Consider the following 22,880-nt stretch of genomic DNA (forward strand, 5'->3'; position numbering starts at 1 on the left):
AATAAAATCTTAAAAAAAAAAAATCTGCCTTCTTTCTATTTGACCAGCATGTGAGGGCTGGTGTATATTCATCTTGACTGGATCCTGAAATGACATGTTACTCTGCTTGTCTAGGTCTATTTTCCTAAGAAGGGGCAAGAGATATATACTCATAAAGTTTTAAAGTTTATAGGACTGTGTTTATTCTCAGAGTTGATACTTCGTACTTAAAATTTTGAACTTCACTTGTTTTATGGTTCACTACTACAATTTGCTAACATTTTCAGATGAGGAAAGAATTTTGACAATCAGTGAAACAAGAATTAAATATATAAAGTTATCTAACCATAAAGTACAATAGTACTGTTTTGTAAAAGTATGAGCAAAAACTTTTTCATTAAAATAGAAAATTATAGAAAAAAATTTCAACTGCCCAATTTTATCCATCCAGTGTTTAGTTTACTTACTGACCCAAAAGGATGTTTTTGTTCATGTTCACACTTGCACAGATTCACTTAAAAGTTTCACCTTTATTTAAAAGTTTTATTCTCTGAGATAGACATCACCGTTGCTTGATCAAAATCTACTCCCCATTCTTCTGGAAAGTCATCCTGATGTATGTCCCTTCACTACCCTCAGATACAACTCATTTCTCCACTCAGGAATCAACAGTTGTGAGTATCAGAGTCACAACTAACAAAAATAGATAGTATTTGGTTTACAAATAGCCCAGTGATATAAAAATTCATATATTAAATATTTTATTTTTTTGTAGAGCCTCACTGTTAAGAAGCCCTATATATATATAGTTTATATATCTAGTTCATCCATGGGAAAAAGGGGAATATTGAGGATTTCTTAGAAATCGAAAGTGAAAGATAAAGGCAAGGAAATAGTTGAATTAGAAGTGCAAAGTAGTTAACTAATATAAAAGTGTACAAATCCAACATGACTAACTGGAATAACAAGAATGAAAACACTGAAGAGCTCTGTGAATGGAGCCATGTTTACTAAATAAATACTGCTTACTAAAATAAATACTGAAACAGAGCACATTTAGATTAAAATGCTAATCTTGATGCCAAATTAGTAAAATTAATAAATCAACATTGTATTTATTTCCCAGAGAAGTAGTCATACCTACCTTTGTTCATCATCTGGCCTCTTGATCAAATTGAAAAGTATATGGAGAAGCTGATCTCTTTCTTTAGGCTCAGGATGTAGGCATGCTGTACACAGTATGAGGGGGATCAACTCCTAGAGAAATAGGAAGGTGAAAAAATTCAAAGTAAAAATGCATTGCACAATATTCTTTTATTTCCTCAGAGTTCTTAAATGGACATTTAAAATGAAACAAACCTCAACATATAAAAAAGCAAATTCTAATTCTGTGAAATTAGTAATTCAAGAGAAAACAGTAAAACATGTATTTATGTGTTCGTTATAGAAAAGGTATGAATCACAATGTAATAGTTACTAAAGATTCAACTAACTTTATTTCCTTATCCAGTCCCTTCTAATAGTCTACTAGTTTTTACACTAAATAACATTCTACCTTACTAAAGGCTGATATAGTAATTTTAATTTTGAAAGTGTTTTTTAAAAAAAGCTTACAGAAGCTAACTATATTTTAAAGTTTAGAAAGCTAACAAAAAATCAAGACAAGCCATCCTATTTCCACAAGTACAATATCATCTGTCTTTATTAAGATTACATATAATTATGAATTTTGTACCCTTCCCCAACTAACCCCATGACTAATTCAAAAGACCATTTTCACAGGTGTTGAATGCTCACACTGCTATAGAGTATTAGTAGAAATGTTTTATGTTCAAATGGAAATTTTTAGCAATATCTTAATTTGTTACACATTCAACATGCAGAGGTAAATTCAGTATTTTATAGGAAAGTAATAGCAAAAGTTTATTTCTCCCTTCCAAAGAAATATTTAAACCAATGTTGTTTCACATTTTAAAGAAACTAAGACAAGAGACACCTGTGTGGCTCAGAGGTTGAGCGTCTGCCTTTGGGTCAGGGTGTGATCCTGGAGTTCCAGGATCGAGTCCCACATCAGGCTCCCTGCATGGAGCCTGCTTCTCCCTCTACCTATGTCTCTGCCTCTCTGTGTCTCTCATGAATAAATAAATAAAATCTTAAAAAAAAAAAAAACAAAACTAAAGAAACTAAGACAAAATTCTAAAATATATCCAAAAGATCTTAAAGTTTTTCACTTTGGAATGGATTTTCAAATCTAATGAAAATAAAAGTCCAAATATTATAAAATTATTTTTGAAGGAAAACTTTCTAAATTATAAAAATATTCTACAGTTATTTTAAAGAAATTACTCTGATGTAATAAGAACAGAATGATTACTCCCATTATTTATTTTTCCTATATATAATCCTACCCACCAAAAAGTGCTAGTAGATTTAAAACAGGAACTGTTGGGCAGCCTGGGTGGCTCAGTGGCTGACCCTCTGCCTTTGGCTCAGGTATGATCCCAGGGTCCTGGGATCAAGCCCAGCATGAGGCTCCCCACTCAGCTGAGAGTCTGCTTCTCCTTCTCCTTCTGCCCTCCCTCCACCCCACTTGTGCTCTCTCTCAAATAGATAAATAAAATCTTAAAAGCAAACAAAAAAGGAACGGATCACTGTGTAATAATGCATTATACCTTGTAGGAAAGTCTATACTGTTGAAGTATCTTCTCATTTTGAAGAGGCTCCCTTAGAAAAGTATGATACGATTTCTAGTGGAGTTGAAACTAGATTAGAGGAATGACTAGAAGTCCCCTTCCATTATTTCTAAAGTTGTTATATATTATTTTAAAAATACAATTACCTGGTAAAAATCTTAAAGGTACAAAGATATAGATAAGAGCTAAAACTAAATCTGAGAAATAAAAACCAGTTTAAAACATTTATTCTGTCATCTTTGTATTTGCGCACCTCTGTACATTTTAGATTAGTAAGCAAATGAAAAGCAAAAGTAATAAAAAGTAATTAGGGGGTGCCTGGGTGGTTCAGTGGTTGAGTGTCTGGCCTTTGGCTCAGGTCGTGATCCACTGAGTTTTGCATCAGGCTGCCCGCTAGGAGTCTGCTTCTCTTTCTGCCTATGTTTCTGTCTGTCTCTCTCTGTCTCTCATTAATAAATAAAATCTTAAAAAAAAAAGTAATTAGGAGAAATAATTTTGTACTGGGAATGGAAGACAAAGTATAGATATGGATCTTGTATTGTTAAGTAATGTTTTCCCCAGAGATTTAATACGATGCTTGATGGATTAGTCTTGACTTTGTAAGAGAAAAATACACAACCTTTTATGAGATACTAGAGTAAGAGATCATTAAAAACAAGGACTATACTAATCCTTAGAGGATTTCATTTAGATTGATAAGAGCCAATGATACTTATGAGAGGACTAAGACATTGCATCAGCATATCCCACTGAGAGGAGAACCTTAAAGATGAAAAAGCAGTTATTCCAGAAGGCACTAACAAAAGGAGAAAATATTTTAATGCATGAAAATAAAGGACCCTAAAAATTTTATTTGTATTTCTTCCCTCATGTCAGTTCCTTCTTTCCTGAGTTCTCTTGCTTCCTCCTCAATCTTCTTCCTGTTTCCATTGTCTCTACATATGTACTCTTCCATTCTCTTCTATCTTTAAAGATAAAATTATGCAATGTAGATATTTGCTATAACTACAAACATATACATACACACTGCTAAAAAATATATAAGGTACAATTACTTAGCTTCTTTATCTCAAAAACAAGCATAGCAAAGTAGTTGTATTACTATATATTCTTTGTACCTTACATTTGCTTTTTTTAAATCATGAGGCTTAGTGATCCTTCATCAAAGAGGAAGTTTATGGGGGTGCCTGGGTGGCTCAGTAGGTTAAATGTCTGGCTTTGGCTTTTGTGATCTCAGGGTCCTGGGAACAAGCCAGTGTTGGGCTCCCTGCTCTGCAGGGATTCTGCTTCTCCCTCTCCCTATGCCCCTTCCCCCACTCGTGCTCTCTCTCTCTCTCTCTCAAGTAAATACATAAAATCTTTAAAAAAGAGGAAGTTTATATCCTACATTATAACGTAAAGAATCTTGGGGCAGCCCAGGTTGCTCAGTGGTTTAGCACTGCCTTCAGCCCAGGGCGTGATCCTGGAGACCCGGGATGGAGTTCCATGTCGGGCTTCCTGCATGGAGCCTGCTTCTCCCTCTGCCTGTGTCTCTGCCTCTCTCTCTCTCTCTCTCTGTTTCTCTCATGAATAAAGAAAAAAAATCTTAAAAAAAAAAGCATAAAGAATCTTTTAAGTGAAATATGGCTGTACATGTGCCAAACTGAAAACTTAATGAGAATCACAAATGTCTCTGGTTTTTAGTTTCTTCAAACAAAACATAAAAGAATTAAGATCAGGGCAGAAATGGGAAGTATTTCATACACAGTCTGCAATTTCCTTCTCTATTGCTAATGTAGAATTATTAATTTTTCCTTCTGAGATCAAGGTTGGTCTCACAAAGCCTTAACAGAGCACTTACCAAAGCACTTCTCAATACCAACCAATCCGAACTGATACGTGGGAGGAAAATCTGTCATTTCTTGTACCCTTAGCCTCTAAAATTCTATGACTATAGAACTGAAGGAAAATACTTTTCACTTTTCTGAATCATGGTAATAAGTTACATTGCCATTTGCTTTTACTTCTTGCTGGCAAAATTAACAGCATACTTTGCCAATCAGTTTTGGATAATATGCCATACCAAGCAGAACTGGGTACATCTTGGCACATTAATGGCTAAAACAGTTATAACTCAGTGTATAAAGTAGGTCAGTCTCTTCCTCTTAGAGAAATACAGAGTTGAGAAGAGGTCCAGTAAGTGATGGCAGAAAAAAGTGGAAGTAGTTTGTTTCTCACAGAATCATCAGGGATTTTAATTGCTAAATTATGAGTGGCTTATTTGTTCACAAGTTCTACTTATACAAGTTTGCTCATTTATTTATTCACAAATTCTATTTGTATCACCCCTGGAATAATGAATTCTGTACATATGTATCTGCTGTTGTATATTCACATTTATTTACTGTGAATTCATGTTTTTCAAGCCTCTGAAGTATTAATACATCCACATCAGGGTTTATTAGGTCTGTATGTACCATTTTCACACTATTCACAAATTTATAGATTTGAACCAATATTCTCCCTTTGGTATCATCTCTCCAATGAAGAAGTCTAGTGTTTTAAAAACTTTCCTTATAATTCTTAAATGAAACATTTAAAAGGTGGTAGTTAAATTTCCTTCAGAAGGCAAGATTATAGTGGTTTTTTTTCAAGACGACAGTGGTTTAAAAAAATGTCTTGAAATGATTACATAAAAAATGTACTGAGAATAAGAGAGCAATTTAGACATCATTATCTAAAGCTTATGAGTTTTTCACATGAAAAGATCCTTAAGCAAATCAGATTTAATACTGCATGTTGATAAAAAGAGTAATAGTAACCATGGTAAGAAAATATCTATAGCTTTGGTAACATTATATCCAAAAGGTAGTTATCCCCCTAAAAATGTTAGTGTCCATACTTCAAGGCAACAAAAATCTTAAAATTTTTATTTAAAACATGCTTTAGCAACTGATAGTACTCAATGAATGTATATTGAAGTGAAATATAAAACAGATGTCCTATTGATCACTAGAGAGGAAATCAGTGCAGTAATTTTACTGCAGAAGGTATTCTATTACTTTATTATCATTTTGGAAAAGATATTTCTAAGGCTTTTAGAATTCAGTAATCTAAAAGGCTTAGTAATTTACCTTTTACTCAAGTAAATGACTTTTGCAATTTTAATTACAAAGCTAGTTCTCTCTATATGAAGGATCTCCCACCTCTCAAATCTTAGGTTGCCAATGGAATTTTGCACAGAATTAAATAGGCAAGGTGTGTACTGTTTCAGTTCTTTCAGCTTTACAACTAAAACAAAATAAATTCTAGTGACTAAGAAATCATTTTAGAGATAGGAAAATGTCTTTAGAGAATTTTACGTTTGATTTTATGAGTATTTTTACTTAACTTTCTTAGTCTTAGAAAGATTGGTGTGTTTAAGACTACAAAAAGGGGGAGGTAGCATCTAAAAAGGATCTAAACCAAACTAAGAGATTAGATGTTGGGTGGCAGAAATGAAGGCAAATTTTAACATTAAAAAAAGCATGGAAATGTAAGATAATGGATTCAAGATCTGAAAGAATCCTAAAACAGAAAAGGAAATATATTTAGATCAGATGCCAAGGAGGAAATGTCTGAGTGCTTTGGGTCAAGAAGAAAATTCTACTGTACTAGAAAGGTAACATCAGTCCTGTAAGTTATAGTTCACTGCTTTCATTAAAATTATTTCCTATAACTCAAGCTTCATTTAAAAATTTTAGGTAGTTGTTATTTTAAACGTTTCCATTTGGTCTTTTGCCTAGATATTAAGCAATACCAAATTAAAATTTAAATTCACGTACACTCTCTGATTTAGATTTTCAGTTGTAACTTGTCAGAATGTTGACAATACATTTAAAAAAGAAAGAGGAGCTACTGGCTGGCTCAGTTGGTAGAGCATGTGACTCTTGATCTCCAGGTTGTGAGTTCAAGCCCTATGTTGGGCATAGAGCTTATTCAAAAAAAAAAAAAAAAAAAAAAAAGAGAGAGAGAGAGAGAGAAATAGGAAAAAAAAGAAAGGAAGAGAGAGAACGAGGGAGCAAACATTACAAAGACTCATGTAAGAAAAAAACAAGATTACTCACCTCTGGAAAAGTTCTATACTTCAAGGGCTCTTAAAGTATCTATTTTTAGAATTATTATCTAAGGCTTATCTATCTTAGAATTATTCCCATGGCTCAACCTTTAAGAAGCCTAATTAAAATACTCGAATGACTTCTAAACTCTGATACTGCTGGGACACCCAGGTGACTCAGTTGGTTAAGTGTCTGCCTTCAGTTCAGGTCATGATCTCAGGGTCCTAAGATGGAGCTCCCCATCAAGCTCCCTTGAGCTCAGTGGGGAGTCTGCTGCTTTTCTCTCTCTCTCCCCAAAATAAACAAATAAATCTTAAAAAAAAAAAAAACAAATAAAAAAACTCTGATACTACTAAAGAGCATGTGATTTACTTCCAAAATTAACATACACATATAAAAACACCTATTAAATAGGTAAAGGAGATGGATTAAGCTTATCTACTTCACAATAGTATCTATTTTACTTATCTATTCTTTTGTAGAACTCCTGAAGGGGTTCAAAACAAGTATCCCCAAAATGTTCCATTTTGGCATGTGGACAGACTATTTTGAGCTGAAGGCAATCAAGATCCAACAGACCCCAAGAAAAACTTTTACCTCTTTCTTAAACTACCGAAAAGAATTTAGATAGAGGTGTGGTCCATAGAGAATTTTCTCTCAATGACTTATCTGTGGGAAAGGACAAACACCTAATTACAAACTGCTCTTCTTATCCTGTGATCACTCCCTTTCCTTTCCTAAGACCATTTGCTGAAGTCAGCATATAAGCCTACCTGCCCAGCTTATCCTTGGGTCTTACATTGTTATGGGGCCCTCATACATAGGTAATTAAATTTATTTTTCTCCTATGAATCTGTCCTATGTTAAATTGGTTATTAGACTAGCCAAAGAACTTAGAAAGGTAGATGTAAAACCTTTTCCTCCCAAGACTCATACAATTATAAATACTTAGGCTATTATTACTAATTATTAAATTAAAAATTCAACATGGAGCAAACATGAATGCAATATAAAAGAGCAAAGTTTGGTTTCTCAGAAAATAAGCAGATCTTCGGAGATACTACTACATTTAAAACTTTTAGGGAGGGGGAACAGAGGGGGCTCAGTTAAGTGTCCGACTCTTGGTTTCAGCTCAGGTCATGGTCTCAGGGTAATGGGAATCGAGCCCCACGATGGGCTCTGCTGAGCCCAGAGTCTGCTGGAGAGTATCTTCACTCTCTCTCCCTCTGCTCCTTCCCCCTGTTCACACAGAGCGCTCTTTTTTTTCTCTCAAAAATAAATAAAATAAAATAAAAAAACTTTTAGGGAATTGGTTCTCTGCTTTTCTTCTAGCTTTAAAGAGGTATATTTTATATATTATAAAAATTCTAGTGTACATCCAGTGGTTTTTAGTGTATTCAGAGTTGTGCAACCACCACCAATCTAATTTCGGAACAATTTCAACATCTCAAAAAGAAAGCTTGGTCTCATTCCCCACTTCCACTTGCCCATCCCCATTCCAGGCCCAGACTTCTCCTTTGCTTTTCCAAGTCAGCTTTTTCCTTGGCATAGAATGAAAATAAAAATTAAATTTAGATATATTATTTAAAAATGCTTTTAAAAGTAATCCTTTAAGAAATCTTATTTTTAAATTACAGAATTTTCCCTTCAAATGCATTTAAAGCAGAGACTGTGAAAAATTAACTTCTGTGGCCTATATACATACATTTATTCTATAATTTGGTTTGAAAGATTCAAGTTCTTCAATGAACCCATTAAGATGAACTACTACATAAGCCACAAACAGAAAATTTGTTCATGATTTTTTTGTCCCCAAATCAAAAGGAAATAAGTCTTTTAAAATACTTAAAAAAAAAAAAAAGATGATCATTACTTAACAGTTGATAGGAGGAAACTTTTTTCTACTTTTTATGATCTCTGAAATTGGGGTGTGAATTATTAATGGAGAATGTTAATAATTTCATTGGAATTCTTTTTTCTCAAAGCTACATAATTGTTACAATCAATGGAATCTTAGATTTAAAATATTATGGCATGCTAAATTTAGAAAATGCAATTAATTTTGACCTAAAGATTAAGTGAGGTTGTTACTTTTCTTTTAGAAAACAAAAATAAATAACACTAACATCTATATTCACTGTACTTTCCACTTTCATAAAAAATAAAAAGTTTAATTTAGACAACTTTAATTAACCTTTATGTCACTTTAAAACAATGAGTCAAAAAAATAACTGAATGGATCATGAGTATTCTTTCCTTTGTTACTGTGTATTTAGGCATATTCTTTACTGTTTAAAAATATTTTTAAAATCATGTTTGATATTGTCTTCTATTTTAACTTTTCATAATTAGTAAAGACAAGACTTGATTTGTCATGCTTTCATTTTAATTATATATATGTATTTACACACTGGCACATCATGTAAAATGTCTCTCTTACTGAGTATGGCCAATAAAGTTCGAAAAACACTAATTTAAAACATGTTTAAAAGCCTATAAAAAGACTAGATATTATGCAGCCTTAAGAACAAGAGAGTTCTTTATATACTGACATAGAAAGATACAAAAATATAATGTTACATGGAAAAAAAGCAATGTAAAGAATAGTGCATTGGAGTATGGTACCATCTGTATAAGTGATGGAAGAAAGATCATATCACACATACAAAATATTTCTGAATACAATGCAGTTCTATAATAATATTTGCAGACTTCAATACCCCAGTTTCAATAATGGATAAACCACTAAACAGGAGATCACTAAGGAAACAGAAAACCTGAACGCTATCAAATAAACCTAAAGACATATATAAAACACTCACCCTGACAATAGCAACATATATATATACTTTTCTCCAGGGCACACAGAATATTTTCAAGAATAGACCAGGTTAGACCAGACAATTCTCAGTGTTAAAACTACAGACCAATATATCTTACGAATTTAGGTGTGGAAATGCGCAAAAAAAAAAAAAGTTACACCAAATCCAACAACACATTAAAAGGATTATATACCATGTCCAACCAGGACTTATTCCAGGTGGTTGGTCCAATATATGAAAAATCAGTAAAGGATTATACTATACCAATAGAACAAAGGGGAAAAAAATTACATCTCAATCAATGCAGGAAAAACATTTGACAGAATTCAACATCCTTTCATGATAAAAACACTGCAAACTAGGAACAGAAGAAAATTTCCTTAATATGATAAAAGGCATTTATGAAAAGTCCACAGCCAGTATCATACTCAATGGTGAAAAATTGAAAGTTTTCTCCATAAAATCAGGAACAAGACAAAAATATCTGCTTTCTCAAAACACTGCTATTCAACATTGTATTGTAAGTCTTAGCAAGAGCAATTAAGCAAGAGAAAGAAAGAAAAGCCATCCAAATTGGAAAAGAAGAAGCAAAACTCTATTTGCAGGTAATGTTATTCTAGTTGAAGAAAATCACATTAGACTCCACAAAAAACTACTAGAACTAATTAATTCAGGAAAGTTACAAGGTTAAGAGCATACCACACAATATCACTTCTGTTTCTATAAATCAGGAATGAACAATCTGAAAGGAAGTTAGGGGAAAATCCCATTTACAATACCATCCAAAACAATTAAATACATAGGAGTAAATTAAAACAAGGAAGCGAAGAGAAAATAAAGTAACAAAAGGGGTGCCTAGATGGCTCAATGGGTTAAATGTCAGACTCGTGGTTTGGGCTCAGGCTGTGATATCATGGGCCAAGAGATCAAGCCCAGCATCAGGCTCTGTGCTCAACAAGGAGTCTGCTTCAAAGATTCTCTCCCTTAAAAACAAAACAAAACAAAACAAAACAAAACAAAACAAAACAAAAAGATTCTCTCCCTTAGCCCTCTCTCCACTTGTGCATGCTTGCTCTCTCTCTCTCAAAAAAATAAACCTATCTTTAAAAGAGCCAAAATAAAGGAAGTGAGAAACTTGTATACGGAAAACTACAAAACACTGCTGAAAGCAATTAAAGACATAAATAAATGAAAAGAATCCCATGTTCATGAAATGGAAGAATTATTGCTATCAGAATGGCAGTACTCCCTAAAGTGATCTATAAATTCAAGGCAATCCCTATCAAAATTCCAATGACCTTTACTGCAGAATGAAAGTGGAGTATCAAATTCCTATGCAACTGCAAGGGGTCCTGAATAGGTAAAAAATATTGAAAAAGAAAAAAAGTTCAAGAATTCATACTTCCCAATTTCAAAATTTAGTACAAAGCTAAAATAATCAAAACAGTATGGTTGGTACAGGTATAAGGATAAACATAAAGACCAAGAAAACAGAACTGAGAGTCTCGCAATAAATCCAAACATGTGCAGACAACTGACTTTAGACAAAGGTGCCATGACGATTCAATGATTTCAACAAACAGTGCTGAGACAACTGGACGATCATACAAAAAGGATAAAATTGGGCCCCTGCCTCACTCCAAATACAAATACAAAATGGATCCATGACCTAAAAAAGAGCTAAAGCTATGAAACTATTAGGAGGAAGCACAGGGAATAATCTTGACCTCAGCCTTGGCAATATATTCTTAGATTTGACACCAAAGACACAGGCAACAAAAGAAAAAATAGATAAATCAGACTTCATAAAAACGGAAAACATCTGTCCATAAAAGGATATTATAAAAAATGTGAAATGACAGCCTACCAAGTGGAAATATTAGCAAATCATATATAGAATAGGGGTTTAATATTGAGAATTGTAAGAACTCTTACAACTCAAAACCAAGACAAACAACCTAATTAAAAAATGGGCAAAGGACTTAAGAGAATATATTAAAAACTAATAACATCTATTGTATGTGGAATGGTGGCTCAGGGACAGGGAAAGAGTTTTTGTTATTTATCTTTTTATATTTAAAAAGATGTTAATAGGGACGCCTGGGTGGCTCAGCAGATGGGCGTCTGCCTTCCGGCTCAGGCTCAGGGCCTGATGCTGGATTCCTGGGGATTGAGTCCCACATCGGGCTCCTAGCGTGGAGCCTGCTTCTCCCTCTGCCTATGTCTCTGTTTCTCTGTGTGTGTCTCTCATGAATAAATAAATAAAATATTTAAAAAAATAATAAAAAAATAAAAAGATGTTAATGTAAATGTGTTACTTAAACAAAACCTTAAATCATGTTTCTAATGATTTATTTAACCAGCTAGGCTATTATTGTGGCCAATTAGTTTATCAAAGGACATTTTAACTGTATTTACGTATCAATAAAAAGGCTTATCCTGATAAAAGACTATATAAAACTTGAAAAGAAAAAAATCAAAATATTTATCCTTTAATCACAAGACCTTTTTAAAAATCCGTATTTAAGGAATTAAGGTAAAGTAGTAAATAAAAGTAATCTAATATTCAAAGGACGAATGGAAGTAAAAGTTTTGTCCTTTCATGCCCTGGGATTGGTTTCAAACCAAACCAAGATAAACTTCATTATTTACCAATTTAATTTCAAGAGAATACAACTTTGATAAATGGTAAATTTTCTGATAAAATAGAATAACACACAAATAATTAAACAAAGATAAACAATCACTTCTTCATGAAATTGTAAGTATATATTTTTAAATACAAAAAACTTAAAATCAGCCATAAAAGTAAACATCATACCACAAACAAAATGTGTGTATGTATAAATATATATGTAAGCATATATATTTATATATATATATAACAGATCTGATTACTGATGATGCAAATTTATAAATACTTCATGCAGTACAATCAGATTTTAGTGGTAGAATTTTCTATGATAAAAAAAGGGAAAATTAAAATAAGGCTTAAACTGCATCTCATAACAATTAAGTTTCTGTGCTATTTTAAAGATTATATTAAGGAGACACAGTAAAAGGGATGCAAACATTAATGCATTGCATGGAATATGTTACAAGCTAAAAAAAAGGAAAAGAAGCTCAAACACCATTCTGCCAAGCAGAACTGCAAAACAATCGGAAATTGGACACTGATCCTTCAAGATACAGGAATCTTTCATACTTATTAATATCTTACAACTATTTTTATGTATTAGATAAAATAAAACCACCGGTAAGTAAACAGGCTTTTAAATCTTTTTTTTAAATTCAAAACACCTACAGTAATAAAAAATTTTAATGTAAATTTTACATGTACGTTTCTACATGTAAGTTTTCTTGAGGATCAGTACAAATTTCTTGTGCTAAACGGATAATTAAGGATAAGCTTTATATGGGCTTTGCCAATGCATTGTGTACCTATCATACTGTAGGTCCCATGAATTATGATTGAAATCAGAGGTAAATATTAAGAAGATGATATAAGAAACTTACAGGATATACTCTAAAATACTCTTAATCCATTTTATAAAAAAATTTTGTGAACTGGAAGTTGATTTTATAAATTGAAATATTCAAACAAATTATTAAACTTGGTGACAAATAAATCACCCACTGTCATTTAAATTAGACTATAGTAACTTTTTATTAATCTTTTCTTGGCTGAATATAACTCTAAAGGTAACTCCCTACAGTATGGCTCATAATGGAGGTTCTTTGTACTAAAAGATACTGGCTACTGTATTTTGGATATTTTAAGCATCTGTCAATAACAAAGTTAGCTAAGAGAAAAGCAAAAGAAAGTACTTTCAAAAGTTATTGTCAATACTGTAACTATCCTATCATCGTAAGACTAGTGTAATTATGGACAAACGAATATAATAAAACTAACATTTATAATAGGTAACTACAAGAACATTTAGGAAAAAAGTTACATTATTAGTCCCAGTTAATTTTCAATACAAAGAGGGTCTATTTTTGTATACAGATCAAGCATATCATATCCACAGCAGAGATAAAATAAATCAGTTAACTGGTAATGTAGAAAACGGACAGTATTCATGGCACATAAATGGACCTACAGTAATAGTTAGTGCTGCAGAAGCTAATGATGCTTTAAGCAAAACTGGGAAAACATGAATACCATGCAGTTTTACTGAACTCACCTGACAGAGGTGTAAAACCATTCTCTAGGAGCAGAGATGCATGCACAAAAGTAAGAATATGATTGCAAGTAATAGACTTTAACAAAATAAAAATATAACACTAAACTTCAAAATGACAAAAAATGGACAACACGATGAGATTACTGGGATGAAAACACTTTTATGTGTCTCACCTCCCTCTTTGCCAACAGCACGTTAGGAACAATGTGTGGCAGGCAGCGTCCCAGCATTAACATAACACTTTTCTCACTGTCTGCAATCCGAGACACCTAGAAAACCAAAGAATTAATAAATGAGGATGGTGTAGAAATTCCATGCATGATGGTTCTTGAAGTTCACGCTTTAGATCCTGCCACCTCCACTCTAAGCACACACCCAAAGTTTTCCAACTTCTGATGGCAGTGGTAATAACAAGACATTCCCATCACGGACAACAAGAACTGTGTTACCACACAGGATAAACATTTCTGTAAGCAAGAAATAGACTGAAAATACCAGGAAGAAGCAAGCGTGAATCCAAGGAGCCCTACAAGGCTACAGTTCTGGGAACAAGGAAGGATAACACAGGACTAAGGTAACTTCAATGGTTTTCCGTTCATTCTTGAAAAGATGCCTACATAACTACAATGTATGCCCCTGGCAATAGTTTGGAAAGTGAAGCTGCGTACAGGAGACAGAAGCCCAAGGCTGACCTAGTTCTGCTGTGAGGATTACCAGAAATGTATCCAAAGCATCCTCTAGCTATTTCAGATTCACAATGACATTGTGAAACTGATGCCCACAAGAGGTTCAGTGGAATCAACCATAAAACAACCAGAAAGGGGAGGAGTATAATGATAGAAAAAAATAATAAAATGCCCTTTCAATTGGGCTCATGAATGGACCCTGCTTCTCCCTCTGCCTGTTTCTCTCTCTCTAATAAATAAATTTAAAAATCTTAAAAACAGGGCAGCACCGGTGGCTTAGCAGTTTAGCACTGCCTTCCGCTCAGGGCATGATCCTGGAGACCTGGGATGGAGTCCCGCGTGGGGCTCCCTGCATAGAGCCCCGCGTGGGGCTCCCTGCATAGAGCCTGCTTCTCCCTCTGCCTGTTTCTCTCTCTCTCTCTCTCTCTCTGTCTAATAAATAAATAAATAAATCTTTAAAAAATAATTAAAATGTTCTTTCAAGATGAGCCTCCATCAATTAAAAAGCACTTGAGGAATCTGAGAGCTAACAAACTCAGCGATCAAAGATAATCACTCCTGGGGTGCTTGGGTGACTCAGTGGGTTAAGTATCTGCCTTCAGCCCAGGTCATACCCAAGCCGGGCTCCCTGCTCAGCAGGGAGTCTGCTTTTCCCTCTCCCTCTGCCTTTCCACCCTACTTGTGTTCTCTCTCTCAAATAAATAAAATATTAAAGAAAAAAAAAAGATAACCACTCCTAATGAAGTAAAAATAATAGGGTAATCTAAAAACAACTGAAATACAAACAATATGTACATTTAACACTGGTTTTCTGAATTATACCAAAAAAAGGCATATTACCATATGTCAGACATAACAAATTAAAAATAGATACAAACGGTCCCTTTAATAGTAGACAAAACTTTAGTCTAAATGACAGAAATAATCAACTACCTTTCTTAAAAGCTTAAAATTTTAGGTATTATTTCCTAGGCTATTATTTTAAAAAACAGATGTTTATTTGAAATGGAGTCTTACTACAGATAAGAAGAAAAATCAAATATTTTAAAAAAGTTCCAAGAATATATGGTATAATTTACCTCTGATCCTAAACGACTATCTGCCGACATTCGACAAAAAGAGAGTAGAGCTTGGTGGAAAGCAGGAGACAATTTCCTAGAAGAAAAATTGGATGAAAAGGGACAATACCAAATAGTTACCATCGGTATTTAGGAGAAGGTAAATTGCATGCTGTAACTCCTATTCCTGCATTCATCCTGCCCCACAAATGCTAACTGGATTTTTCAACCACCAATGATTTGAAGAATAATTCACTAGTGAATTATACAGGGGAAGAAATTAGCAATAACCAATTTTAAAATAGTTTCAGGTTCTATGAGTGAACAGCCTGTAAATATCGGATCAAACCTGAAATATAGAACAGATCAATGATTATAGAATGTATTTGCAAAATCTGAAATGAGGACTTTTTTCTCCACAATTCCCAATAGTCCAGTAAGGTGGATAAAAAATTGCTGACAGGAATTAAAGTTTTGCAGACCGCTCCAATGATAATGATAAACCTTAATGTTAGAGACCCACATAAAAGAGGTAATAATTAAAGGTAAATGAAGCAGAGGCTCAGTCAACATTTATGGTATATTATAAAGGAAAGTATTTTATTTTTGCAATTGAAAATATTAGCTTATATTTAAGAAATGAAGTTAAAACATTATTCTCTAAAATGACACTAGTTTCTGTGTAGTAGTATTCACAAAATATGACTGAGTTGTACTTTATCTCAACCTACAAAAAAAGGGCTAATGCTAAAAGTTACAAAATAGAGGCTATTTAGTATATACTATGAAGTGGCATTCAGTAATTTCTATGAATACAGAGTAAGAATAATGTACCAAAGCTCAAGTATTTGCTCATCTATGTTCCTTCTCCCATATTCTTTCAGTGGAACAGCCATGATCCATCTAATCAACCAACCCAGAAACCACAAATCAGCCTGTATCTTTCCCTTTCTTTTAACTCCAAATCCAATCAAGCTTTTACCTTCTAACTATCTTAAATTCTACTTACTTCATTCCAATACCTCAATCATTTCTTACCTGGATTCTTCCAATAGACAACCCCCCACCCCCCAATTAGGCTTCTTTCCTCCAATTTTGCTACTCTCCAATCAACTCTACCTTAGAGGACTCTTTCTAAATCGTAGATACCATCATGTCCCAGCTCTCTAAAATGAGTTAATGTGGATTATATGACTGTCTTTGCTTAAACCTTACTAAATTCTTCTTAGTTCCCCAAAATGTGTGGTATGCTCTTAGCACATGCTATCTTCCATGAGTGGGAACACTCCTTCCTATCTCTTCGTCTGGTTAACTCCTATTTAGTTGGCAGGCCTCAGCTTAAACACTTCTTCCCTGAAAACTACCTGTTTTGATGACTTACATTAGGTGCCCTGATGTGTGTTCCCAAAGCAAGCTAAACTTCTCTTATATTTCTATTTTTCACACTTTATGATTGTCTGATTGTTGGTCTCTCTCATACCATGTGATTACCGTATGTTTTGCCTTCCATTTGTTCCTTGTTAACACTGCCTAGCACAGTTAAGAACTAAAAATATTAGCTGAACAAATTTAATAACCATCTTTCTCCAGAAAGTGACTTTTGTACATCAAAAGAGATATATGGAAGTACTCCTAAACATTAAAGAACTACTACAATTGCCATTATTGTTGAGCATCTAAACATAGATTTTTATGACTCTATCTTATCCATACTAGAAAAAAATGCAACTTGAAGACTAGGCTGTATCTATTTCAACTCTATAACCTCCATAATACCTAAAGAAAAATGTGGATAGAAATTTTACAAAAAGTTGTGGCTCATCAGTAGAAAGATTTACTTACAAAAAAATCAAATGCTTCTTAATAATGAGTACCTCTAAGTCTAAAAGAAATCAGTCATACTTTCCTATTATATTCCAAAATTAGGTGTAATATCCGTCTGTTTAATGGAAGGAGAAAGCATGACTTGCAGCTCAGAATTGCACCATAGGCTATCTGTGAGGATGAAATAAGTCAGTGTACAGAAAGAATTTAGAACTGTGCCTAAAATATAAAAAAGAGGACAGTAAACATTCCTTTATTAAAATGATTTCTTCACATTAAAACGTAAAAAAATTTTAAATTATATTTTGTCTCCTCCACTAGAAAATCTGATCATAAAGGGCATGTACCACTGTTATCTGAGTTCAATCACTGAGACTCAACAAAAGTAAAGTAAATGAATCAAGAGAATATCAATAATACAATATTAGTCATGGAAGCAGACACAGGAAAGGGGACTAGGAACAGAAACAATTCCCCTATTTACATTGGTAACTATGCAGTACCAAAACCTTCTACTGTGTCTGTTAATAACAGAGAAAAAGTAAAATCCCTGGCTATGGGGCTGCCTGGGTGGTGCAGCTGGTTCAGTGTCCAACTCTTGGTTTTAGTTCAGGTTGAGATCCAGGATTGTGAGATAGAGCCTGCGTTTGGCTCTGCGCTTGCAGGGAGCCTACTTCAGATTCTCCCTCTCCCTCTGCCCTTCCAGCTTGTGCTCTCTCTCAAATAAACAAATTTAAAAAAAATAAAATCACTGGGTACAAGAGTTTACAGCACACAGAATATACATATTATTTTATGGGTCTAAGTACTTTGCTAAGATTAGAAACGATTCCATTTATGTTTTAATCCTCTTTAATGTAATTTAACTTCGTAATTACTTTGTGTTTTTTTTTTTTTGAGACATGTACTTTGCTATGTGTTAAGTTTATGCGTTTATGCCAAGTGTAAAAATTTATACATTTGACCTGCAAATAAGAACTGAAGCTCCTCTAGTTGGGCGAGGTACTAGACAGCTGAAAGATGCACTCAAAACGTAGGCTGTATACTAACCTATTGGGTTTATCAAAATGGACTGTGTTTTTACTTGATGGAGAAGATGGAACTTCTTCTTTTTCTCTCCTGGGGACAGAATTTGGGAAATTCTCCTTAGGAATAGTGGAATCAACTTCATCTGATTTTGAAAGATGGTTATTTTTGTCTTTTCCCTTGTCTGTGTTATTTATAACTGGATTCTGTCCACTGTCTTCAGAGTCTTTATGATCCAAAGAAGGTTGAACAGAGTCACAAACTACTGGGATGGCAAAGTGTTCATTTTTGAGGAAGTCCATTTCGCTGCAGCAAGAAAGAGAAATTATCAGAAAACAACTATATTCTTAAAACTGTGGCAATACCATAAACAAACCTCATATTGTTTTTTTTGTTGTTGTTGTTGGTTTTTGTTTTTTTTCATATTAGGTTTTATGCATTAAAAGCATCACACATTAATTGAAAATTGTTTGACAACTGATTAATCTTTTCTGTACTCTATACACGAATGCTTCATATACCTAAAAGTATAACTACAAATGCTTACCATGAAGCATAAAAATAGCCTCATAAATTCTGTTTTGAACTGGCTTATAACCTTCTTTTCTGTATTTGAAAATGGGAATAATTCCATCTAATTGACAGGATATTAATAAGAATTAAATGAAATAATCAGTGGGAAATGTTTACAACATTAGTGTGAAGGAGTTATTTTATTAATACTGACACAACCATGGGGAAGTGAAAACCATGTTCCTTGCTTCCAAGAATTAATTAGTTACATGATTACTATGATGCCTTAATAACATTTTTTGGGGAAAAAGAATATATTAAATATACAAAACAATTTTAAAACTTTCTTTTAAAAGTACTAGAATATTAAAAATTATGTCTTACAACTTAAGTATTATTTTATATATTTATAAAATCTGTTAATTTCTTTACAACCTTTAAGAGGTGTTTTTAGAAATGATGATTGAGTACTAACCTTTCAAGTCTTCTGATCTGCTCCATCAAAGACCATTTTTCATTATTTAATAAACTAATTTTATCTTCTAATTTCTGTACTAGCAAGGAATTCTAAAATCAAAATGGGAGAAAAACAGAAACTCAGGATCTCATAGCATGCTTTTATACAATTTAAATAGTTTTTGTGGACCTGACTAGTTAATTAATACTGCTCACCTCTACAGTCTGAGGAGTTTCAAGGCTTGGAAGAAGGTTGCCTAAAACTGGTGTAAGAGCCTCTAATTCATCTTCTTCTACACCACTGGCCACATCCACAAGGTCTTTCCCAGTCACTTGATGATTTCCAAAATCTCGGTAGAGCTGCAGTAAGTCTGGAGGTTTTGGAATGTTTAATCCTACATCATCCCAGAGTTCAAAATCCTAAAATATAAATGATAATATTTTTAAAACCTGGAGAAATTTTATCCTGCATTTTTAAGATTCATTATATTCCTTATAGCTAGTATCTTGAAAACCCAAGATAATCATAATTTTGTTGTAATGTCAAAGTGTATGTTCCAAGTGGGAAAATATCATCATTAAACTTACTTTACATCTTCTACTGCCTGATATTCTTCTTCTAAGTTTCCTGATAGTCTAAGTAAACAGGTTAAACTGCCTAAGATGTCAAGATGTTGCATATACAATCTTTTTATTTATTAAATCTCTCAAAAATGCAAACCCTTAACTTTTAAGATTGTGTTAACTTTCAAGCTGGTAAAACATACTTAAATATTTGCATGAAGTCATAGAACATGTCTCTATTAAGAAAATCTTAGTTTATAAGTTGTACCCATTATTTATAAGTAAACTAATTGATGGGATTAATTTTGTTCTTCCTTTCTTTAATATTTTAACCTGTATACATTTAGTGTAATCTCTGGTGGGTAAGCAAGCAATTTAACCTGCTTGCCTTCTATAGCTGTTTGAATCCAACTTATATTATTAAAAATGCTTCTGAAAAATTTCAGAATCCAAATAGCTATTCTTTGATTTATCACATATGAAATATTCACTTGAATTCAATCTAACACAATTTTATTACTGAGGTACAAAAAGGTATGTCATCTCAAGCATTCTATGAGCAAAGATTTTTTGAAGAGCTTAATAAAATTCCAGATTATATGCAAATATATTGCCCTACCATTCTCTTTCTCCAATACATCAAAATTTAGTACTAATTTGATATCTTTAACTTTTTATACTTTTTTGGGAAACCACTCAGGGGCTTTTACAGTCTTCAAAGACATAAGGAAATAGGTAGAATCTGAATTATTATAGATATTATAACTAAAAAACTATCAAGAATTCAGAGAAAGGAGTCAGTTTCTGTCTTGAGACAGAAGGAAAGGTTTTGGAAAGGTGATGACCTGTGCTCTCCCTTGGAAAAGGTTTAGGTATTCACAAGGCACATGGCAATAAAGAGATAGGAGAACTAATTATTTCAGAGACAAGGGGAAGAATGAACAAAAGCAGAAAACTCTGTAGGAACCAGATATGTTGAGGGGGATGCAAGCCCTTCTGTATGGCAAGATTATAATGAAGAGGCAAAAGATAATGTTGGAGAGGTAGGCAGAGGATAAACTAAAAAGAAAGTTGAGAGGGCTTATAAATTTATAAATGATAACAAAGGAGTTAAAGCAGTAGGTAAGAGAGATGACTGACATGAAAACGGAGAAGTTTAGAAGGTGGAGATATTAGTAAGGCGAAAAACAGATACAATGGGACTAAGACAGTAACAGTTGAGTGTGGCAATGGGTGCTTGGCCAAAAGAATACCAGACTGGGTGGGCTGAGAAGTGTTTGCTAACTAGTATTAATAGAATTTTACCTTACACGTAACGTATGACTTAAAAATTAGAGAAACTAAATAAAAGAGAAAATATATACAAATGAAAAAGGAAACAAATCACTGTCAAAAAAAACAAAAAAACAAAAAAAAGTAATTGTACCTGGTCATCATTTTCATCTGAAAAGGTTATTGAAGTAAGCTTGTAGTTATTCTTCAATAAAAATTCATTGACTAAGAAGTTTAGAGCTCTCTTTTCAAGAGGTTTGATTGGTTCCTACAGGCAAAATAAAAGATACAATACTATAAGTTTCCCTCCTTTAATACTTGTGCTATCATTTTATGTGGAAGATACTTTTAGGTCTGTCATTCACCCACCTGAATTTCAGGACTTGATTTGTAATTTTTTCGTTCCTGTAAAGGAACTTCATGTTCTGGTGGAAGAAAATACAAATACTTTACTATTTTACATTTGAACATTTCTCAGCTACTTCTACATTGTCAAAGTAGAAAAAGTCTCAAAAAAGTTTTATGTACACCACCTGCAGCCTTTGTCAGGTTGGCTCGGAGGGCCTGAATGGTCTCCTTGGCTTTCCGTAGTTCAAACTCCAGGACTGGACAGGGATTTGGAATAAACACACACAGGCATCCAACCAAGAAAAGGGAAACAAAATTAAAAAATAAAAAGCAAGGATGGGTATGAAAAAAAAATACAATTTGTATTGAAAACAGAAAGCATGCAATCTTTATGAAATTTGTGAACGCATGCAGCAGAGTTGGTTTGCAAGCAAACTGGTGAATGTTTTCCATAGTTTTAGAATTCAGGGGATTGTTGGTCAAATGTTCTAGCTGTCTGACAGGGAACAGCTCTATTTAAAAATAAAATCTATGGCATACTCTCATTTAGGTAAATAAAAATATTAGTAATCTGGGTCTTGTACTTCACAGAGCATAGGTAAGAAAATGCAATGGAATGTTTTCAAGTGACATAATTTTAGGGAACAAGACAAAAATTTAGATCAAGTTCAAGCAAATATACTTTAAGAAAACCTTAGGATTAAAAATGAGAAAAGTATTTTTAAAAGCATTATCTAGAATAATGTTATAAATCAATATACAGAAACAGTGAATATATCCCTTCATTAAGATGTTGAAGAAACCTGGTTTAAGTATTTAACAAATGTTGGGATGGCTGTAAGTTTTTCTAACAACAAAAGTATGTTTTCTATAAACAAGCATAGATATGTTAAACACATATCTTAAAAAATGTTCCTATGGTTTTAGGTTTCATTTAAATCCAAAAGAAATAGAAATAGTTTGTCTTTTCATTTCTATTTAAGACCATTCCAAAGTAAATGATAGTGTACAATTCTAAAAGTATAGTACAGTACTAAGGATACTAAGTATAATTAAGCAGGAATTCAAAGTTTCTGGTAACTCTCCAAATAGATATGCTTTCATGTTAAGAGATACTAACTAGTGAAACTAAAAGACTTCTCTTGTTACTGATAAGATAAATGTGACTACTGAGGAAACATTTTTAAAAGCTCTTGAAAATGTTTTTATCACGAGCAACATTTAACTACATGTGTCTTAACTGGGAACTTTCTTTAAAATATATAAATATTGCTCTGAAGAAAAAGCAAACTTAGCTGTGAGGAAAAAAGCCATTTCCGTGAAGTAAAGCTCTGGGAAAATTAAGTGATCTCTGTCACAGCTGGATATTAAACAAA

General features: G+C 33.1%; 1 protein-coding gene across 5 annotated transcripts in view; it reads right to left on the bottom strand.

Moving 5' to 3' along the window:
* LOC129514519 (RAB11-binding protein RELCH) overlaps positions 1-22,880 on the bottom strand; it is a 112,565-nt gene that overhangs the window by 59,536 nt on the left and 30,149 nt on the right. For all 5 annotated transcript variants that reach the window (XM_055333134.1, XM_055333133.1, XM_055333132.1 and 2 more), the window contains exons 3-11: positions 21,690-21,761; positions 21,526-21,581; positions 21,311-21,424; positions 19,537-19,740; positions 19,340-19,431; positions 18,376-18,657; positions 15,523-15,598; positions 13,931-14,026; positions 1,124-1,236 (exon numbers count right to left, since the gene is read on the bottom strand). In XM_055333134.1, coding sequence (XP_055189109.1) covers positions 1,124-1,236; positions 13,931-14,026; positions 15,523-15,598; positions 18,376-18,657; positions 19,340-19,431; positions 19,537-19,740; positions 21,311-21,424; positions 21,526-21,581; positions 21,690-21,761 — 1,105 coding nt within the window. The remainder of the gene's footprint in view (positions 1-1,123; positions 1,237-13,930; positions 14,027-15,522; positions 15,599-18,375; positions 18,658-19,339; positions 19,432-19,536; positions 19,741-21,310; positions 21,425-21,525; positions 21,582-21,689; positions 21,762-22,880) is intronic.

The sequence above is a fragment of the Nyctereutes procyonoides genome, unplaced genomic scaffold (assembly GCF_905146905.1).
Source record: "Nyctereutes procyonoides isolate TBG_1078 unplaced genomic scaffold, NYPRO_anot_genome, whole genome shotgun sequence".
Taxonomy (NCBI): domain Eukaryota; kingdom Metazoa; phylum Chordata; class Mammalia; order Carnivora; family Canidae; genus Nyctereutes; species Nyctereutes procyonoides.